Raw genomic sequence first — 23,611 nt, 5'->3', positions numbered from 1 at the left:
TATTTTTCAAGCTTATGTCTTGTTTATTAAGAGTCCCTCATGTGTAACAAATGGGATTTGCTTATCTACACTGCACACCTTGATTGACTGGCTATTTTCTGAAGCATTATGACAAATGAATAAATTGACTGGCCAGTATCTCGCCATTGCTCTCAGAGAAAATCAAAATGCACTTTGAAAGACACATGGCTTTACTGTGGGATTAATGAGCAAGTAAATGATGTCTCCTTGATTGGCTTTTGTTGCACATTTGGTGTAAAAAATATCCCATATAAAATACTTTTTCTTAGACTATTTCTTATTTAAGAGAAGTCAGGAGCTATCCTCTCCTGTCATCTAGTGGCTAAAAATAGTGATGCAATTAATGCTCTCCTTTTCTGACCTTGGAGCTCCTCCATTCTGACACGCATTAAGCCTATTTTTTGGGTCTTTGGGTCATTATTTTTTATTAAAAGCTCATTACATTAACTTTTTTAAAAGTAAAAAAATAAAACTGTAATTCACTGTATTTTTAAAATTTAAATCAGCATAACTTAATTTTCATTTATCAGGCTTAGGTTTCACAATAGGTTTGCAAAACAGTAATGAGAATGAACTGTGCTTAATTATCAACAATATCACAAGCCAAGGTAATTATAATAATGTAAGTTTTAAAAATAGGACTAAGCAAGTTACTTCAATCAACTATAAAATACATTTTAAAACAAATATGACAATAATTACATATACTGTAAGTTCAAAAAAAAAAAAGAAAATCTTTATTTGGACTTATGGTTCATATCCAAACAGTGGGATGGTGTACGATTACATCACAGGGGGATATCCAACCATTCAAACACTCATTTAACAGCATCACTATACGGAAGTGTTCAGAGGAGGAACAAAACCCAAAACAACAGTTTTCACAACCCACTGCTACAGACAGACAGCACTTTTTTTATTCTGTTGAACATGGTGTCCGGAAAAGAAGAAAGCCTATATTTTCTGTTACCTTTGCACACATACAATAAACACCCACTGTGGCATACGTACAATACACTCTCAATGTAGCATTCATTCCCAAAACATACTTCCAGAAACATCACATAGTCCATTTAAGTACAGAAATGCACCAAGTGCCTCAGTAATCGTGCAAGTACCATACAACATCCTATTATCAGACCAACAAGGTCTTATATACTGCAATGCATTCGCTCGGATAGAAGGTTTAACTTAGGAGCAAAAGTCTAAGCGTTTCACAGCACAGCCTCGGGTCACTGGCAGAGGAGAGATCAACAGAAGTGAGACAAATTATTAGAAACAGACGAGAGACCAGGACTATTTGAGTACAGTATGTTATGGATGGCAGATTCTGTAAACTCTATATTATTATTTATTATAAAACACAGCTGATGACATCAGCTCTTTACATAAGCACTATACAGTATGTACTCTGTATGACAGTGAGCAAGTGTACAACAGATATGTAAGAATTTAAAGGAGCAGTCTAAGCAAAAATGAAAATTCTGTCATATTTACGCACCCTTTTGTCTTTTGAAGCCCAAATGACTTTCTTTCTTCCATGGAACACAAAATTAGTTATTTAGAGCAGAAAGTCCAAGCTGCTCTTTTCCATACAATGCAAGTGAATGGTGACCACAGATGTAAAACAAGATATTCAGTAAATAATGATTTATGGACAGTTCTGTCTATCACAAAGCTGTCATATGGCTTCAGTAGACTTGGAATAGGCTATAGCACATAGGTTTTCAGGACTAATTTTGTGGTGCTTTTTTGTCCTTTTGGTTTTCCACAGATGAAAGAAATTCACACATGTTTGAAAAGACACATAAGGGTGAGTAAATGACAAACCTTGCATTTTTAGGTGAACTACAAATATCTCTTTAATACATTTCCCAGCAGCAGAGAAAATGAACAGAAGTGTTATGCTGTTGATAATCAAGTATTCAAATTCATGAGTGATAATGCTATAACACTCAAACGGCATGTCACAACTGATTACAGCATGAGTACAGCATGAGAAAATGTGTGCAGATCCAAGGTTGTGAATTTCTTAAAGTACACTGATTTAAGTGATCCTTTGGTGCATGGCTGCTAGTGCAAGCGAGAATTTAAAACAGGGACTAAAAATCAAGGAATGAAAATGAAAACCGAAAACAAAAAAACCGAACGAAATTTTTAGCAGAACGTAACTGAAAACCAGAACAAAGTGATTTTCAATTGTTATTTTTAAATGCTGGTAACCGGTTAATTTGGTTCCGATAATTTTTTCATGAAACCAATCACAGTAATTTTTTGGAACTACACCACTTCATGTTGCCCGAAAAAATGAAACGTGCTTCGATCCTGATGGAAACTTCTGCATCACACATTTTTTGCCAAATTGCTTGTTGTGGATGTAGCATTCTGTGAATGAAGACCTTTCGAACAACTATGTATAATTACTACATATACATGCACGGCTAATCTAGACAAGGAAAACATTATTAGAGGTAAAAAGTATATTTCTCAGTTGTGTCCAAGTCTTCAGTGAATTATTTTTAGATATGATGCATTAATACAGATTTGTTGCTGCCGGGTTTTGACTCAGAAGCAGATCTGTAATTAAAATGATTCTTATCTGTTAATTAACTGCTTGTTTTTGATTTCTATGCCGATAAAGCCACCACACAGGAAAAAAATGTATTGCTTATTTTGGTGAGTCAAGTGGCATATTTTGGGATTGTTTTTCCAGACCATGTTGTTTGTTTCTCTTGCGAGATCTGGTATTTCAACAATTGGTATTTCACCCACACCTTAGCGCAGAGTACTGTCATTTTTAAAATAACGTTATTAACGGTTCTTTTATTTCATTCTAACCGGTAACCTATTTGGAAAGGAGGTTGCGGAACTCCTGAACCGGAACAAAAAAAAAAAATACAGTTTTTGCTCAGAATGAACAGAAATGAAAAACATTTCGTTTTTAGTCCCTGATTTATAATGCTTAAAATGACACAGAGACAAGACATGCTGTAGCACATATGAGAAAACAATGAGTAATGTGTTTACAGATTCACAAAAACAACAAAAAGCTTCCTGTCTGCCAGCTTGATAGTTGCCCAAGACTATTTTTCAGGTTTATCTTCCTATTATTCCTTCAAGTTAATGAGCAATACCTGCCCTGACCAGCAGAGGAAGATGGTGTGTACGCACAGACCATTTTTGGCCACCAGAGGGCACTATTATTTTTAGCCCTTGAGTGTGTAAACAAAGGTGAAAATCTGATCAATCCATACAGGGCTTATTTGTACTTGCCAGGGTTCCCACACCTTTTAAGCAATTTATTTTTTCAAAACATTTGCATGACTTTCCAATCATTTGTGATTACTGGAAAAGAGATCTTTTAAAATATAAAGATATTATTAAGAAGTTTAAAAATATATTCACTATAGAAATTGCCAGGCATTTTTTCATTACTTCGTTAACATCCATGACTATTGCCTGGAAATCACAGTTTTGAAATTTCCTGACATTGCCAGGTTTTCCATGACTGTGGGAACCCTCTACAGCACAGCACATCAATGGATGACTCAGAAAGCCTCACTTTTATACATTGCATTGCAATGTTCTGCACATTGTCTTAAGCATCAAACTAATTAACTTATCTTTTCAATTGTAATTAGGCAGAAATATCATGACTGAATATGTGCCTTATTAATAGTGAATAATAGTCTTTAAATATGTCATATGTTATTGATGATGCCTATTGGTTGACAATGGTAAATGTTATTAAGAACAAAAAAGTTGTTGTATTTAAATGAGAATCACTTCCTGAGATGAACCTAATCCTTGCAGCTACAGTTTTGGTTTTCCTTTGCTCAATCACAGCCAGAGGCTAACACATTTAAGGACATAATGTGTTAAATCTAGGGGAAGACACCACTAACAGTCTTTATCTGCTGTATTGGACAGTGTTGATTGATAAAGAGAAGCACATGCAAGTTGGTCTCCCTCACATGCAGACAACAGGCCCATGCGACCACTAAGCTGAGGCATTCAGACAAAAGCTAATTACCGGTCATTGTGAAAACCATTAAGTAATTCAAGATGGCAGCAACAGGACATGGAATCTCGGAAGTGATTTGTTTCTAACGCAAAAGTAATTTAGCATGGCACAAACATGAAACATAAGATTAATGCAGATAGGTCTAAGACAAATGATGTACCTGCTCAAGTATTACTTTAAATGCAAATCTAGAAATAATACCAAAACATTGCAAATTAAAATTGTGAGTAGAAACAGTCCTGTTTTCTTAGTAGAACCATTTTTATGTAATTATTATTATTTTTTCCTAGCAACACAGGCTTTCACATGTTGCATTCTGATTGGAATACAATGATGTGGCAAGTCCTAAGGCAAACTGCAAAAGTGTAAAATTGGCGAAGATGGGATTAAAGGGCTTAGTGTATTTAAGGGGTTATGTAGATCAGTCGGGCAAATTTAGTACACGACTGGGTATTCCACACTCGAGATCAGCTCAGGGAGGAGTGGTACCACTGAAGATGAACTGGAGACAATATGACAGATTGGGGGCAGTGGAGATTCTCTTGTTTGAGATGGTTTCTCAAAGCGACCGAATATTCAGATTGGGGGAGGGATCTGTTCCTAATCACAGAGAATGCAGTATGGATTTTATTATTGTATAATTTATTACACTGGGCAAGATTCACTTTTACATCATATGCTTGGCCAAGTCAAGACCATTTTTGGGCAAATCTCTCAAAAACATGTCTGGGTCACATTATTCCCAAAATAATAAAGAAAGAAATATTTTACAAAAAGAAAAATGAGCCTAATTTTTTACGATAATTTAGATTCCCATCCCATTGTGACATTGTTTTCGTGACAATTAATCACATTTCCACACCAAACTCTCGTGAGCATAATGCTTCTGGACATTTCACTTGCGTTTATTATTTATATATTTTTTTAATAATTATTCTCAATGGAGATTCGTATTTAATTCTCATTAAAGTAAACAATGACAATGATCAGCATTAATTACAGGCAGTACAACAAATACTACCAATACTACCTTCACAATTTAAATAATAGATGATAATAGATTTGTTCATATTACAGTATTGTCAATTCGATTTTTTTTATTTATTTTTTATTTAATTTATTTCTTTCGATTTTAGAGTAAAATATGACCTGGACATCTCCTTGACATGTTTTGTATGATTCACCCCTTTTGGGGACATTTTTTAAATTGACATTTTAACAGCTTGGTCACTTGAGAAACATCTGGTAATTTTAGTAAGTATTGATATTTCCAGTTGAGAGAGGGATACAAATTGTGCCTAATTAATAGATGTTTCCAGTCACATTGAGCTCATGGCCTAAAGCCACAAAACTTTATAAGAATGTTATTGAATTATAAAAATTCATTCAAACTCTATGTATAATTTGAGCATAAAGGAATATTTTATGTAATAACTGATGTGGTACATAAAGAAAAAAAGACAAAATCACAAAAGACAAGAAATAAGCAAAACACTCCCCAAACTAATGTTAATGGCTCAGAAAAAAAGAATCCACTTATTGATTCATTATTTGTTTGCTTATTGATCGTAAATGTTTGTTTTGATAAAAGCCATTCTAGTCTCCCTGCCTGTTCTGTCCTCGGCTGTACAAGACTGAAACTTAATTGACAAAATTTATATACAAGAAAAACTAAAAAACAATTACCACAGGTTTCTTACAATTAGTTGCTATACTGGTTTTTCTGCATCTCATATATGTTTACAGCTTGGCTATGTTGTTACTTAGATGTATATCGCTTATTCTACAAACAGAAGGCATTACAAGTTCAAGTACAGTATATCTCTATTTACAACAGCTCACAGGTAAGCTGGCCATGTTAGACAGTCTTCAAGTGACAATTTGGTTCTATTACAGTATATGAACAGTCCAGTTCTGGAGGGAGGGACAATCTCAGTCCTCAAATGAGAGGGAAATTATTCCTGCCTAAATTACAGAACTCTTCTGGCCACCCAGTGCAAGGAGAAATAAATGCAAACCACTTATTTTATCTCGCTCACGGTAAAGAATAAAAGATAATGTCTTAAAAATGGACAAAGATGACGACTTATCATTAATTCTGACGTAAAATGAAAATAAAATCATAACAGGAGATGCGTTGAGGCATTTTTTGTCTTAATTTTCTTTTCTTACATGTGTGAATTACATTCTTCACTTCACCATGACTTCCATTCCATTGCACCCTGATAACCTTTTTATTTTATTTTATTTCAGGCTTTTTACCACTATTATTGACAGATAGTAAAGAGAAGATGACGGGAAACACGATATGACCTGAGCCAGATTTGAACCTGCGTCAACTGCACCAAGGCTCAATGCGTCACATGTGCACACCGGTAGGCCATGGCTCCGACCTGTGTGTATTTCCAGAATTTTCCAAGGCTCAAAAGAGAAAAATAAAAAAGACAAAAAATTGGGAGCACAATTTTCTGATCCTAAACCTGCTGGCCTGGGCATTAGCATTGTGCCCTGGCTATCTCTCACCAGTGCAGGTAGCTACCACTGCACCACAGGCCTGGTGGTGCTACATGGTTCCTGGTTTCTCGCCTGAGTTGGCAGTGGAGGCTGCAGCATTGCTCGCGTTGTTTGGAAAGATCTTCTCGGTGGGGGTCACAGCAGGGCTTCCCACCCCAGAGGAGCTGGAACTGCTGGAGCGGTGTTGGGTTGGTGGGGGTCGGATAGGCCTCATAGGTGGAGGTCTGAGCTGGGCCCCGGCTAGCCTGGCAGACAGCGCCGGTTTAAAGGTTGTCATCATCTCAGAGGTGGAGCTGCTGCTGCGTCTCAGGGCCGCGTCTGGATCTCGAATCATGATGGTGTGCAAGGGGCTTGCTGGTTCGGAGCTCACAGGGTTCTTGAGCGGTTCAAGAGTATCCAGAACAACATCAGGAGCCTGTTTGGCAGTGTTTTGGCGTTCCAGTTCACGGAGCTCATGAAGTGCAGTGTTCATTGTCTTCTCAATATCCTGTAACACAGATTTCTATACTTCTTATTAAAAACAACTGGTTGGTAGGCATTATGTTGAGAATAATTCTATAGTCAAGCTGTATTTCTTTAATTGGGTTTAAGTCAACATGAAATGAAATTCACAAATCATTTTACTTCCATAATAATTTTCTGAGTGAAAATGGATATTCAATGAAATAAAAAACAACTATCCATTGGGAACTGATTGGACTGGGAAAAGTGGGCTTTCCATACCAAAATAGTGCCAGACCTGAATGCAAGTTTGCAGTCGATTGTGAAGGACTACTCCCCATCTTTGAGTAGGTTTTATTAACTGGGATGTAGAGGTTGAAGGTCAAGTTAATCCTCAATATTTTCTAGACATATCCCACTGGTAATGCTTCGTTTTGTAATCTTATTTTATTTGTTATTAGCAATTATTGCAGTAAGGTTTATTACATTAACCAGCATTAAATTATTTTTTGGCAACTATTGGCAAAATTTTAGAAAGGCTGCATGCATTACATACAACAGTAGCATAAAACAATGACTAAATAGCTACTTGGGTCATTTCATGACAACTCAACCAGAAACTTTGAAGATACAAAAAGGAAAGTTTGTTCTAAACCACAATCTAAAGCAATAACAATAATAAAGCAATAAGGGGTGCTCAACTCGTAGGTGAAAATTGTCATTTTGACACCCCTCTAGGAAATAACTGGTAACTCTGCAAATATTCATCCATGACACTTAATATTTTTGGCTTTCATCATTATTTATAGTATGTTTATCAGCTTATCAATGAAAGTATTTACTGTGCTATGGCCTTAGAAATCTCAACTCTTCCTGGGGATTCATCTCACTTTCTTCCAGGGGCTAAATCTAGTGTATCACCACAGCAGATTACGTTTGATATACACACAGTGTCCCAACCATCCTTATAGACTATAAACTGTCTGCCTGCCTTCCCTTTTTCAAGACCAACCATCTCCGTTCCCTCTTACAACTGAGCAGGCCATAAAAATGTTATGTTCAGAAGATAAAAGGCTCATGAAGAGACACACACAGAAAAAAGCACCTTGCAAGGTCTTATTACTGAGCAGATGTCATTAATAACCCCACACCCACCCTGAAACACATTTGCACATGTCCCCTAAATTGTACATCAAGCAATAATGTGAATCAGATCATTCAATGTGCATTTTACATGATCAAATAAAAATAATAAAAAACACACAATTCTCTCCAATAATATCAGTCATGCCTTCATTTTGATATCTGTATCCACATAAACAATTTTATTTTCATTAGGTGGGCACAGACACAGATGGGCCATTACAAAAGACCATTAGCTGTTCCATGTGTCTCAGACTTTATTATTTTACTCTGTAAATGAAAGAGATGGATCAGTGCCAGTCATGCTGATATCTGCTTGTGAGTGCCAGCTCTTTGTTTCTGCTGGGCAAAATCCTTCCAGCTTTTACAGGCACACATAATTCTAGGCTAATAATGTGGATCAAGAGAAAAAGCCAAGATGCTTTCATCACTACAACTTAAAAGTCTCTTTGAATTAGAGCTTTGATTAATAACGGTACAGAAGAGGATTTACTGAAAATATTTCAATGACTGAATGAATGCAATAGAAATTTATATACAATTAATCATACATTTAAATTAGGGCTCCCCGTAGATTACAGAAATTAATCAAGATTAATCCAACACATTTTTTTGTTTATAATTGTAATTAATCTTACATTATGAATTTGCTATTATATATGCTTAAATATTCTATATAATTATAAATGCTTTCAAAATGTATTCCAATCAGTTCCTCTTTTAAGGAAAGAAAAGTAACAAAGATTTTGCTGTTAGTCCTCATTATACATATTTCAAATTTAAATTAGCATATAAAATGAGACTCAGCACCCACCTCTGCTAAGGCTTCAGCTTCTAAGGTCTTGTGATCCCCAAGGCTGCTGTGTCTCGTTGCTCCTGGGACAGGCTTGAGTGGGTGACCCTCGGGATAGACCTTTCTCTCTGGGTAGTTAATGCTGCCGGCACTGCCAAATGTTCCCAAACGTCTCTTCTCGGGGCTTTCAATGTGGCCTCTACTGACTGCCATCTTATGGGGACTGCTGGGGCAAGCGGCAGCCCGCGGTGGTGTGTCGCTGGGAGGACTGTGAGAATCTGTGCCACTGCGGTGCCGAGGGACGGCAGACCCATCAGACCGCAACCTAACCCTATGGAAATGCACAATTACACGGGAAAAGGCTTGAATCCATTGTTTTGCTCAAAGGTTTCCTGCCTTTTAAGATATGTTCTTTTCACCAAACTCTAAGGCTGCAACGCAAGTACCCTTCACAGAGAAGGAAAAGCCAGAATGCATTGCGACAAGCAATCCAAGATGGCTGACAAGGCAAAAAAAAAGTTTGATTATTAATAAATACATACATCTCATTCAATACTGAAACGTATTAATAAAAATAGTTATTAGTAGTTATACATTAACTATTAACTACTATTTTACCTAATTTGTGTGCCATGTATTTTTTATGGTTATCTGAGTAATGCTGTGTTAGCTTAGCAACATGCTAACATCAAATTCTGTTCAAATAAACGAGTCTGCTCTCTGGAGTGCTATTTGTGTGGCACATTAGGTTGCTGTCTACATAGAGTGTTCCAAATTTGTCTCTTATGAGGTTCCATGACCGAAGGTGATTGCCTACATGGAAGCAGTAGGCAGCGATGCAGCTCACTATATTCAGAAACAAAGCTGTAGAGTCTAAAATCATGAATATTTTGCTAATTACTCATGTCACAAACCTTAAAAGATAAGTGAGTAAGCTGCAAGCTGAAGTGGGACAAGATTAAACACTTCCACTCTAATTATTATTTCTTCCTGAGGATGGAAATGTGTGGAATAAATACAAGCACAGTTTAACATAATTAGAAGATTGGCTACTGACCGGCCCATGACCCCGCTGAAGTTGTAATCAGGTGAGGGTTCACATGGAGAGTGTAGATCATTTTTGGATGAGGCTTTATCATCCAGTAAAGGTCCACTGCTGGCCTCACTGTCTGCCTTCTGACTCAGACTATCAGAGAATGCATCATCCCTAAAGAGAAATAGACATTACAATGATCTTTCCCATTACTACCTCACTTTCAACACTGACCAGTCAAATTGTATGGTTGATAAGTCATAAATTACCCAGAGGACAACACCTTCTCTCAATGCAACGTGCATTTGTACTGTAACTAGTGCCAAGCCTCCTGTACATATTAGCAAGAACTAGACTTTTACATTTTGTGAAGAAAATGTGAGGGATTCTTGCCCATGCAAAACTTGTGTTGTAGGTGGTTGTCAGGGCAATGTTATGTGGGTGGTTGCTTGCGTGTTCTTGGTGGACTCTACACTAGATTAGTAATACATTAGTACAGGCCCCTTAAAATGCATGGGAAGTGTTTTAACAACATTGATTTTATTTTGTTTTATATACTCACAGATCTTGTACAACTATGTACTGGTGAGGTATGAGCCCGTCCACACCATTGTGTCTGCCCTCCCACCAGTCTTCAGATGCACGGTGATATAGCAAAAGGGATGCGCCTTTTTTAAAGGACAGCTCTCTAGGAGTCCGACCTACGTAGTCAAACTTTGCGATGGCTTCGATCTGCTCCACCTCTGTGAGAGAGAATGGGACAGGAAAAGGGGAGGGATAAGTAGCCTCATTAATATATATGAGCAGAGAATTATGTCAACAAATTAGCAGAGAGCTACTTATACATATGCCAGTAATGAGTCCAGTAAAATAATAAAACAATAAAAGTGTTTGGGTTTTTTTGGCATCTGAACAATAATATATACACTGGCGGCCAAAAGTTTGGAATAATTTACAGATTTTGCTCTTATGGTAAGAAATTGGTACTTTTATTCACCAAAGTGGCATTCAACTGATCACAATGTATAGTCAAGACATTAATAATGTGAAAAATGACAATTACAATTTGAAAAAAGTAATGTTCAGAACTTCTTAAACTACTTCAAAGAGTTCTCATCAAAAAAATCCTCCATGTGCAGCAATGACAGCTTTGCAGATCAAGATGGCGCCGAGTATGGCTGCTGCGTTGCAAGCTCCGACACAACATAGTAATGTTTTGTTTGTTTTGTTCACAATTCTTATGTTTTTTGTCTTGGATGTTGTCTGCCTTATTGTCTACGACAGACAAACACTCTTGGACATTGGTTCAGCAATCTCACACCGTAAACCGGACTTCACATTCCTCAATGCCGACCCGCTGTTTACAAACACGCAAGCGGAGCCCTTTGTCTGGGCAGCACGGCCACGGAAACGCAGGAGGAAAAGGGGAAACAAAGCCGGCGTTCTCATCAGAGTAAGATGCCGCGCAAATCTACCCAAGCTATCCACTATTCTACTGGCAAATGTTCAGTCTCTGGATAACAAGCTCTGCGAGCTGAAAGCGCGGATCTCTTTCCAACGAGATACAAGGGACTGCTGCATTATCTGCCTAACAGAAACTTGGATGTCTGCGGAGATTCCAGACTCAGCCATTGAACCCGCGGGGTTCTCCGTGCACCGAGCGGACAGAGCGAAAGACCTCTCAGGTAAAAGCAGAGGTGGTGGTGTATGTTTTATGATCAACAAATCCTGGTGTGATCAGAGGAACGTACATTCTATCAAGTCTTTCTGCTCTCCTGATCTGGAATTTCTTATGCTTCTGTGTTGACCATTCTGGCTACTGAGGGAATTCACAGCGGTCATTATCACTGCTGTGTACATCCCCCCACAAGCCGACACAGACCGGGCACTCAAGGAACTGTATGGGAGTATAAGTGAACAGGAAACCGCGCACCCTGAGGCCGTGTTCATTGTGACCGAGGACTTTAATAAAGCCAGTTTAAAATCAGTCGCACCAAAATATCACCAGCACATTAGTTTCAACACACGAGGGGACGGGGTTTTGGACTATTGCTACTCTCCGTTCCGGGATGGCTACAAATCCCTCCCCCGCCCACCATTTGGCAAATCGGACCACTCTTCCATTCTGCTTCTGCCCACTTACAGGCAGAAATTGAAACAGGAAGCACCCACCCTCAGAACGATCCAGTGCTGGTCGGACCAATCAGATTCTACGCTACAAGACTGTTTTGATCACACGGACTGGGAGATGTTCCGGTCCGCCTCTGATGACGACATCAAGCTTTACGCTGATAGCGTAATGTGTTTCATCAGAACGTGCGTAGAGGACGTCGTTCCGACCAGAACTGTACGAATCTATCCGAATCAGAACCTTGGATCAATAGCGATGTTCGCACGGCACTTAATGTGCGGACCTCCGCTTTTAATTCCGGGAACGTGGAGGAGCATAAACGAGCCAGTTAAGCCCTCCGAAAAACTATCAGAACCGCAAAACGCCAGTACAGGAGTAAGATTGAAGGACAGTTTAACACCACCAACTCTAGAAGCATGTGGCAGGGAATTAACATCATCACGGACTTTAAAGGGAATAAAAACTCCGCCATGAACGCCGCTGCCTCTCTCCCGGATGAGCCAAATACATTTTATGCTCGTTTCGAGGGAAATAACACCGCCCTCGCGGACAGAGCTCTCGCGGCTGAAGCTACAGAGGTTAGTTCACTCTCCATCTCTGTAGCGGATGTAACCCGATCCTTCCGACGGGTGAATATCCGCAAAGCCGCTGGCCCAGACGCCATTCCGGGCCGCGTCATCAGAGCGTGCGCGAACCAGCTGGCTTGTGTTTTTACGGACATTTTCAACCTTTCCCTCTCTTTGTCTGTAGTCCCCACATGCTTTAAAACATCCACCATTGTGCCTGTTCCAAAACAATCAAAAATAACTTGTTTAAATGACTGGCGTCCTGTTGCTCTGACCCCCATCATCAGCAAATGTTTTGAGAGACTAATCAGAGATTACATCTGCTCTGTATTGCCACTCTCTCTTGACCCGCTGCAGTTTGCTTACCGCAACAACCGCTCCACTGATGATGCCATTGCATCTACAATACACACTGCTCTCTCTCACCTGGAAAAAAAGAACACTTATGTGAGAATGCTGTTTGTAGACTACAGCTCAGCATTCAACACCATAGTGCCCTCCAAGCTAGATGAGAAACTCCGGGCTCTGGGCTTAAACAGCTCGCTGTGCAGCTGGATCCTGGACTTCCTGTCAAGTAGACGCCAGGTGGTTAGAATAGGCAGCAACATCTCCTCATCACTGACCCTCAACGCTGGAGCCCCGCAGGGCTGTGTTCTCAGCCCACTACTGTATTCCTTGTACACACATGACTGTGTGGCAACACATAGCTCCAATGCCATCATTAAGTTTGCTTATGACACGCCGGTGGTAGGTCTGATCACTGACAATGATGAAACAGCCTACAGAGAGGAGGTGCACACTCTGACACACTGGTGTCAGGAGCACAACCTCTCCCTCAACGTCAGTAAGACAAAGGAGCTTGTGGTGGACTTCAGAAGAAAAGACAGAGAACACAGTCCCATCACCATCAATGGAGCACCAGTGGAGAGAGTCAGCAGCTTCAAGTTCCTGGGTGTCCACATCACTGAGGAACTCACATGGTCCATCCACACTGAAGTCGTTGTGAAGAAGGCTCATCAGCGCCTCTTCTTCCTGAGACGGCTGAGGAAGTTTGGAATGAACCGCCACATCCTCACACGGTTCTACACCTGCACTGTAGAGAGCATCCTGACTGGCTGCATCTCCGCCTGGTACGGCAATAGAACCGCCCACAACCGCAAAGCACTGCAAAGGGTGGTGCGAACTGCCAGACACATCATCGGAGGTGAGCTTCCCTCCCTCCAGGAAATATATACAAGGCGGTGTGTGAAAAAAGCTCGGAGGATCATCAGAGACTCCAGCCACCCGAGCCATGGGCTGTTCTCACTGCTACCATCAGGTAGGCGGTATCGCAGCATCAGGACCCACACCAGCCGACTTCATGATAGCTTCTTCCCCCAAGCAATCAGACTTTTGAACTCTTGATCTCCCACGATCAAAATACATCGGCACTGCACTTTATTACCCTTACTCTTATATCTCACTGTCATAAATTATATTATTATTATTATATTATGTTCTCTCTTAACAACTGACTATCAACCGACAGCCTGAATGTCAATACAGTACAATACTGTACATTCTATATATATATATATATATATATATATATATATATATATATATATATATATATATACTTTTTTATATATTTTTATTTTTTATTTTTATTGAATAATGTGTATCTATATAGTGCGTATTGTATACTGTACAGTGTATGTTATTATTTGTATACTGTTGAGTGTAATTATGTGTATAACAGATGTTTAAATTGTGTTGTGTTAATTTGATGTTATTGTAAATTGGTATATGTCTCATCACTGTCACGACTGCTATGTTGATCGGAACTGCACCCAAGAATTTCACACACCATTGCACTAGTGTATATGGCTGTGTGACAATAAAGTGATTTGATTTTGATTTGATTTGATCCTTGGAATTCTAGCTGTCAGTTTGTACAGATACTCGGGAGACATTTCACCGCACGCTTCCTGTAACTCTTGCCATAGATGTGGCTGTCTTGTTGGGCACTTCTCATGCACATTACAGTCTAGCTGATCCCACAAAAGCTCTATGGGGTTAAGATCCAAAACACTCTTTTCCAATTATCTGTTGTCCAATGTCTGTGTTTCTTTGCCCACTCTAACCTTTTCTTTTTGTTTTTCTGTTTCAAAAGTGGCTTTTTCTTTGCAATTCTTCCCATAAGGCCTGCACCCCTGAGTTTTCTCTTTACTGTTGTACATGAAACTGGTGTTGAGCAAGTAGAATTCAATGAAGCTGTCAGCTGAGGACACGTGAGGCGTCTATTTCTCAAACTAGAGACTCTGATGTACTTATCCTCTTGTTTAGTTGTACATCTGGCCTTCCACATCTCTTTCTGTCCTTGTTAGAGTCAGTTGTCCTTTGTCTTTGAAGACTGCAGTGTACACCTTTGTTTGAAATCTTCAGTTTTTTGGCAATTTCAAGCATTGTATAGCCTTCATTCCTCAAAACAATGATTGACTGACGCGTTTCTAGAGAAAGCTGTTTCTTTTTTGCCATTTTTGACCTACAATTGACCTTAAGACATGCCAGTCTACTGCATACTGTGGCAACTCAAAAACAAACACAAACACAATGTTAAGCTTCATTTAACGAACCAAATAGCAATCACACGTTAACACGCATATTGTTTATGTCTTGTGTCTATACTTTTGAAAGAGTGAATATTCTAACGTTTACAGATTGATCCCATTGACTTTCATCCCAAGTGCCTCACTGTAACCCAGATTTTGCTTTTTTTTTTTATTTATTTTTTTTATTTATTTATTTTTTTTAAGAAAATGAGAGATGGGTCGAAATAAATTTTTGTGGTTATCAACATTATACCACAAATGCTGTCGATTGAACTTAACTTGTATTGAACACAGAATATTCCTGTAAAACATGTTTGCATGCACACAGACAACTACAGACACTGTTTGTTTTTGTCCGGAAGAAACCCTTTCAGCGAGTTACAGTTTATTCAAATAGTGGTTACTTTTGAGTTATTTAGATTGAGAAAGCAATGATATGACTAATATCAGCAAACAACAAAAACACTTCCAACACTGACCAAAATAATAAGCAATATGGCTGCCTTACTGATCACAGCAAAAGCATGCATGACCATATATTTGTGAAACATAAAGACCCTATATTCCATATCACATAGACTCACCCTGAGGATAGACTCACATCCATCATACAGTATTAAGGTCTTAGACACCAGAGGATATTATCTCATCTTTTATCAAATCATGACCAAAAAACAACATGTTCATTTCACATGGATGTGCTGCTAAAATACAGAGTGAAATATATTTAAATCCTATCAAATCTACCCCTCAGCTTCCATTTAATGTGACCACTGTCATCATCTGACCACAGATCAGTTCATGCATCACCTCCCAGAAGATGCCAGGGGAAAACAGACAGCGGGGTCATTCAGGGTTAAGAAGATGTACAGAGCAAATCAGCGCCTGGCAGAAAATCTCCAAGTCAACTACAGAAAAACCAATCAGTTTCATTAGGATCTCCATTCAGGGGTGAAATTAAATACAGACATAATACAGAAGTGGAAGGAAAGAGAAAGAATGGAACTAAAGCCAGTCTTTGAAATTATGTATTCTGTCCAGGGGGCGTTATGAACCAATTTTATTTATTTATTTTTAAGGGGGCACCAGTGGCAGTCCTAGCCTAATTGGTAATGGTAATAAGGTTACTGTGTAAGGTTTGGTAACAAAGTAATTATGCAATTCATTTTTAAAAACATAGTTATACACTTTGTAATATGTGTAAGATCCCAGTGGTAAAGTTTTGGTTTAGTTTGCAGGGGATCTGGGTTCAAATCCAGACCTAACAAAATATTTTTTTGACCAAATTTAGACACACTTTTTTTACCTACCATAATCATGCACCTTAATTATAGAAGTAAATTTTTTTTTACCATTTTTATTAAAAATCCATATGTATTAAAAATCTACTTCCATTGTGAGTGCAATGGATTGGTTAGGTTGAAGTCTTAATGGCATCTCATAATTTTGATTTTGGTTTCTCAGCATGTGCTGAGGGCTATAGGGGAAGTTGTGATGATAGCCCCGTTTGAAAGTCAAAGCATGTGACTTCAAACAGGCCCGAAGTGAAGCATAAGCCAAGCTTGGCTGATGAGTTCCTCAGGGAGAGCTGATTCCAGATCAGAGCACTGGCTAGATCACAACAGAATGTCAGTGTGGATCACAAAACATATAAATCACCATACAAAGGGTATGATTTAGCCTGTAGGCTACTGTTACCATGGTTTAAAGGGAGATGTGCCTTTACAAACATGATTACTGACAATGGCATCATTTAAATGTGCACCAAGTAGTATTTATTGATTTTTTGGCTACTTTCATAATGATATATTCTAGGTAAAGCTTCTTGCACAGTATACACTAAATACTGCCTTATATTTTTTAAGTATAGTTTTAAAAAAAGCATTATGCAACAAAAACATTTCCAACACTACTATGCTACATTGTTGTCACGTGACCTCATTATGCATGTTTAATTCTGTAAGTGTCCAGTTAACATCTTGGAGCTTATTTCTCTTACAAAAAGATAACGGTTCCCACACATCTCTGTGATATTCTGGTTATCTGGCTCAGGTCCCTCCATCAATGTAAGTCTATGGAATTTCTTTTGGCAATTATGTTTGTTGCAAGTCTGATTGCTCAGAAAAGCACATTTCTTCTCAACAATTCACCCAATTTGATGTAACGTTCATGTCCGTAGCACAAACGGTGTAGGTTTAAATAAATGTTCCGGGTTCAATATAAGTTAAGCTCAATTGACAGCTTTTTTGGCATAATGTTGATAACCACAAAAAATATTTGTGACTGGTCCCTCGTAAAAATTATAATAATAATAAACCTCGTTTACAGTAAGGCACTTACAAGTCAAATGAATGGGGCCAGCCCATTTACGTTAAAATACACACTGTTTTAGAAGTATAGCCACAAGATGTAAACAGTAGATGTGTTACGCAATGTTGTAAAGTGTCAAATTATATCCAATATTACTTTTTTGTTGCCATGACAACGCAATGCCTGTAAACCCTGTAAGTGATTTTATCACACTACAATCATGTAGAACAGAGATTTTGTTGAACTAAAATCATGTTAACATGTATTATGTTTACACCTTGTGGTTGCACTTTTGAAACAGTGTGTTTTGTAACTTCTATGGACTTGCCAATTCACTTCCATTGCCTTCCTGTACCAAAATTTTTTATACATAGATGAGGGAGGAGTCGAAAATATTTGTATGTGATAATGAACATTATTCTACAAAAACAGCAGAATGTTTTGACAGCAATACAGAGCCATGGTGTAACACATTTAGGTGAAAGCAACCTACAAATGGCTTACTAATAGTCGACTCTGCATTTAAAGCTGGTATATCAGAAATTTTTTTTTACATAAAAATCAGTTTGACAAGTACACTAATAAATAATGTTCTATTTGTAGTGTTAAAAAGGCCAACTCTCAATCCATTAGGTAAGGGGAGAAACATCTTGATTAAAAAAAAAAAAAAAAAAACTTGAATGAGCAGCCGGCTGCATGCTAGAGATGGTATCAGCATTATGGGCTGGTGTTTTGGGTTAGGGAGTGACTACAGCTCCATCAATCAGTAAATGAAGGGAGCAGGAGCTTGAAGCTCCCGTGAGACCTGTTTACTCACCCTGAACAAAGAAAGTGCAAGAGAGGGGGAGACAAGGAAAACAGAGTGATAAAAAGCAAAGGAGGAGGCAATTAAGCCGAGAAAACCAAGGTTGGGAAAAGAGTGATGTAGTACAAAGACTGCTGAAACTAGGTCGAGAAAGATATTCACAACTGCATTTAATTTAATATAGCAAAGGAAACACTGGTAGACAACGCTATCATTTACATTTGAGAAATGAACTGGGTTAGGCGGGGGTAAGGGAGGGAAAGAGACAGAGAAAAACTGATTTCTAAAACCTAAAAGCACACTTGCCTCTTTTTTTATTTTGTGCTGCCAGGGGTCTACTTGAGATCTTCCCCCTTATCTCCTCATAGTGCACTAGCTAATAAGGATGAGCACTGCTCATAGAAAACCACTCTAATTGGCTGAGCTAGATGTCAATCATAACATCAACCAAACAATAAAACCTGGTATTTATGAAGGATTTCTCTCAATGTACAAAGAGATAGCAACAATCTTGTAACTCATCATCGTAATTTTGCACAGCCTTGTGTTTTCTACTGCCTTTTTATTTGTTGTACTTTTGTGTATTTTGTATTGTTTTGTATAGTATATATTTATAAAAATATTTACATATTTTATATACAGTACTTATGCCTATTTTTTATTACTACATATTTACGTTCAATGCAACCTCGTGGAGTACAAAATATAATCTTGTTGTAACTGACAATAAAGAGCTTGGTATGCCTTGACTTGATATTGGCTGTGCACAATGTATGAATAATATTTTGCAATGCAAAGTGTTTAGATCTAACTGACTTTGACCCAGATGTTTCAATGCCAGTCTTGCCATCTAATTTCAATTAGGTGTTTGACATGCATGTGCATGCGCAAACACACAACACAAGCTAGAAAGATCAGCTGAATGCTGAATGCTAATCATCACATCATCTTTAAAATACACAATGCAATACACCGTTATTTTCTGTCTTTTAAGAGGCAACACAGTAATTTGGATTCCTTTTCTTTCCAAAGACAAGCATAAACATCTGACCATATTTCTAATGATATACCAAAATAAAAAAACCTCATATAATGCAGACTTTTTTTTCAAGACAATACAAATCCAGCCATGAGAGACAGTGATTATAGCATGTACAAAGCAATAGATGAATGCACAAATAAGACACAAATAAAAAAGCTTGTCTGTCTGTACCGTCATCGCTAGTGTGTGGCTCGGTGCCGTTGTCTGCTTCATCAATGGTGCCCGGTTCACTGTGAGGGCTGTCACTGTGTGAATATACACAAACATAAACAGAGAGAAAGGGAGAAAGAGGTTTTAACGTACAACACAAACACAATAACTGCACATGTTATACTGCCAGTGTTAAAATTCAAATGGCAATTACGGTTCTGAAATTTCAAGCAAACAGTACCCAATCACGTTCATATCAATATCAGTATCAATATAAATATATTAAAGCAATAATATATAAGAGTATGAAGTTCCACACAATGCAAGTGACTGGTGATCAGACCTTTGTAACTCCAAACATCACACAAAGGAAACATAAAAGTAATCCATATGACTCCAGTGTTTAAATCCATGTCTTCAGAAGTGATATAATAGGTGTGGGTGAGAAACAGAACCTTTTTTACTCTAAATCTCACTTTAAATCTCCACTTTCACTTTTACATCTTAAAGTTAGAGTAAAAAAAGGACTTAAATTTTAATCTGTTTCTCACCCACATATATTATATTGCTTCTGAAGGTTACAAATTCATACAGCAAGTAAAATCGTTCATTAGCCTAGCCCAAAATGTTTCCAAACTTTTCAGACTGTGCCCCATCACCCTAACACAGGATTCATATTTTGAACATTAACAACTAAATACAACTTCCCACATTAAAATGTAACTTTCTGTATTAGAAAACATTTATACACATTGTAATTACAAATAATGATTATTTCAGTGAGATGGATGGGCCTAGTGTGCTTGTTTTTTCTCATTAAAATGACTTTTGCATACAGTGAGTTTGTATGTACACTACTGTAGCAAATTAACTGTCAACTTGTGCCTATTATGGATTAAATGGATGAAAATGTTTGACGACAGAAGTGTTTGTAAAAGTTAAGAGCAGCTGATTTGGGGACCTGGGTAGCTCAGTGGTAAAAGACGCTGGCTACCACCCCTGGAGTTCGCTAGTTTGAATCCCAGGGCGTGCTGAGTGACTCCAGCCAGGTCTCCTAAGCAACCAAATTGGCCCAGTTGCTAGGGAGGGTAGAGTCACATGGGGTAACCTCCTCATGATCGCTATAAAGCGCGTGTGGAGGCTTCACACCAATGTCTCTGTGGCAACGCACTCAACAAGACACGTGATAAGATGCGCGGGCTGACGGTCTCAGACGCGGAGGCAACTGGGATTCGTCCTCTGCCACCCGGACTGAGGCGAATCACTACGCGAACAAGAGGACTTAAAAATCACATTGGGAATTGGGCATTCCAAATTGGGAGAAAAAGGGGAGAAAATAAAAAAAATTTAAAAAAATAAAAAGAGTGGCTTATATAAGTGCTGCTTGTAATGTGACATTTTAAACCCCGACCTTTATGCCATCAGCCAAATAAACATGTGGCTCCATAGTGCCGATACATTACTATCATGACGACTGTCTTTTGACAGTGCCTCACTCATTAAAGCATAAGGAGTGGTTATATAACATGAAGCAATGGCCTGAGGTTGGTTACGTTGATAACATTAACAACAAGAGTTGTTATGACAGCCAATAACTCTAAAAAGTTGAGCCTGAACTCATTTCTACCCCAAGTAACACTTAAAATGGTTGTTGTTCTCCACCTGAATTGCTCATTACGGTAGTTTTTACATTGCTTTCAATGAAGACCGAAACCTAGCGGCAATCAGAATAATCATGGCGCTGCCCAGTGGTTGGTCAGGAAAACTGTGGAAAGAACTCAGCTGATACATAGTTACAGCTTTGCATACAGCGGCTATTTGAGCTGGAACTATTAGACTACTGTAAGTATCAATACTCTGTTTAGTTACATTTTACAGAAGGCTTTCCAAGTCATTTTTACTTCAGGTGACCCGAGTGCTAAACTCATTCATTTAGAGTTGAGAATTTAGTATAACAGATTTAAGTAAGCCACAGCTAGCTTCATTGGAGGAATTATGACATTCCTCAGTCACATCAAAATCCAGCTAAAGCCCAGAGCTCACCAGTACTCCTCTCCTCCAGTCATGCATTTCTCATAGACAGGGCCATCCAGCTCACGTGGGCTGGGGAAGATGACTTCATGGTGGATGATGATGGTCTTGATGACCTCATTAACATGAGCCTGGCAGGTCACGGGGTCCTGACTCTCAGGGATGGGCATCAGAGTGGGTCCAAAACAGATGGCCAGATTATATGGGTCCATCATATTCTCATCACTGTACTGGGACAAGCTATAGAGATAAAGAGAAAGAGGTTGTGAAAAGCAATTTTTTTTATCAATTCTCAACTGAAGACTTCCTAAAAGGTGAACTGTGTAATATTTCCAAAGCTGAAATACTTTCTCCTATTCCATTTCTATGTCAGATTACTGTAAAGTCAAAACTTTACTGTACAGATTACATTGAATTAAAATGATTTGCAAACAGCGTTTCATGTTGACTTTGACTTTCAAAATCACACTTCTATCAAGATCCCTCTTATCGCTGCTATTCATTTAAATATGTGCATCCATAACTTTGTTCCAGAGGATTCATCTTCAAGTACACTGTATTATCTTTCAATAGAGGAGAGCTTGGCTGTTGAAGTAAAACTCCAATGAGTCACAGCTGTAAGAGCTGCAGGCACAGAGAGGAAAATGGGGGGGGGGGGAGTCAGAGGGAAAACTCATGATGTGAAATCAAATTCTTTGTTTGGTCTGGGGAAGGGTGAGCACAGGAACCATTAATAAAAAGCCAGGAGAAGAGGACAGGCATAGTATGGTACAGACTGATGGTTTTCCACTGGTGTAAATATCCTCTAAAGTACTCCTTGACAGACATGGTCATAAATTAGACATGAATAGTAGGGACTGTTGAATAGCTCTTTGTAAATATAATGAATGTCTTTGCTTGTGACTTCTGCTGTTCACATAAATGGTGATTTACTAGGAAATTTACACTCTAAAGACGGGGACGCTGTGGAGGCAGTGTGCTAAAACTACAGATTAGCCTCCCACTTTTAAGTGTGTTTGTGTGTGTGAGCACGTGCCAACAGGTCGGCTGGTTCCAATTATGCAACTTTATTATGAAACAGATGTTGAAATATAATTCTTACTGATTGAGGAATGCAAACAGGTATCTCATGACGATGTTGATGGTGCGAGGAAGGGTGACGATTATCTGCTGGATGTGGTGAGCTCTTTCTGCAGATGATTCGAGCTCTGAAATAAGATAGAGCACCATAATGATCAGCATTACGAAATCAAACTGTAACTCCACTGTCAAGATTTTTCGTCCTATGGCGGGTTGCTAATCTCAGCTGGTTTAAGATGGTTTAACTGATGTCCAAGCCTGTCCAAGGTGGTGTTCAGCTAGTCTTCCAAGCTTACCAAGCTGGTCTCTCAACCTGTCCAAGGAGGTATTTAGCTGGTCTAAGCTGTTCATCATGATTGTCTCCCAGCCTGACCAGCTGTCAAGTGCCCAAAATTCCTCTTAAACCATCAAACCAGACCAGCCTAACCAGCTTGGCTAGGCTAGGTGACCAGCTAACCACCTTAGGCTGGTTTTAGATGTATTTTTCAGAAGGGTCTTATGACCTCCATCACAACACAATTTGCTCAAATTTACTTTTATTTTCTTGACAGACACTTTCTTTCCAAAGGCGACAAGAAACTGACAAATTACTTCAGTAGGTAGGAAAGTATATAAATCAAGAACCAAGGCAAAACCATGCGCCAGAAAAAATGTACAACAAATAACAGCAATCTATGAAGTAATATCAGCCTTGAACACTCCAGTGACTTTGACCTATACTGCAGCTGAATGCAACACTCACTGATGGTGGAGATCAGATCCAGGAAGCGCTCCTTGGGGAACAGAGGGTTCTCCAGCCCTCTGAAATACAGCTTCAGAACACCTGCTACTGAGTTGATGTCATGATCGCTCTGATCATCAACCAATGGGTCCTCACCTGAAAAACAATCGTGATATGTTGTAAGTTCCTGCTGCAAAGCTTGTTATAAAGCA

The 23,611-nt window shown here is 38.7% G+C and overlaps 1 protein-coding gene across 4 annotated transcripts in view; it reads right to left on the bottom strand.

The window, feature by feature from the left end:
- Window positions 1-423: 423 nt before the first annotated feature.
- Window positions 424-23,611, bottom strand: part of LOC127448618 (SLIT-ROBO Rho GTPase-activating protein 3-like) — a 112,384-nt gene continuing 89,196 nt past the window's right edge. For 2 of the 4 annotated variants that reach the window (XM_051711278.1, XM_051711280.1), the window contains exons 15-22: window positions 23,421-23,555; window positions 22,701-22,806; window positions 21,611-21,838; window positions 19,589-19,662; window positions 10,532-10,712; window positions 9,994-10,143; window positions 8,958-9,267; window positions 424-7,061 (exon numbers count right to left, since the gene is read on the bottom strand). In XM_051711278.1, the coding sequence (XP_051567238.1) occupies window positions 6,609-7,061; window positions 8,958-9,267; window positions 9,994-10,143; window positions 10,532-10,712; window positions 19,589-19,662; window positions 21,611-21,838; window positions 22,701-22,806; window positions 23,421-23,555 (1,637 nt within the window). In that variant the 3' untranslated portion in view covers window positions 424-6,608. The remainder of the gene's footprint in view (window positions 7,062-8,957; window positions 9,268-9,993; window positions 10,144-10,531; window positions 10,713-19,588; window positions 19,663-21,610; window positions 21,839-22,700; window positions 22,807-23,420; window positions 23,556-23,611) is intronic. The other 2 variants (XM_051711279.1, XM_051711281.1) reach the window with 1 other exon arrangement.

The sequence above is a fragment of the Myxocyprinus asiaticus genome, chromosome 12, assembly GCF_019703515.2.
Source record: "Myxocyprinus asiaticus isolate MX2 ecotype Aquarium Trade chromosome 12, UBuf_Myxa_2, whole genome shotgun sequence".
Lineage (NCBI taxonomy): Eukaryota > Metazoa > Chordata > Actinopteri > Cypriniformes > Catostomidae > Myxocyprinus > Myxocyprinus asiaticus.
This window is presented reverse-complemented; position numbering and strand designations above follow the sequence as displayed.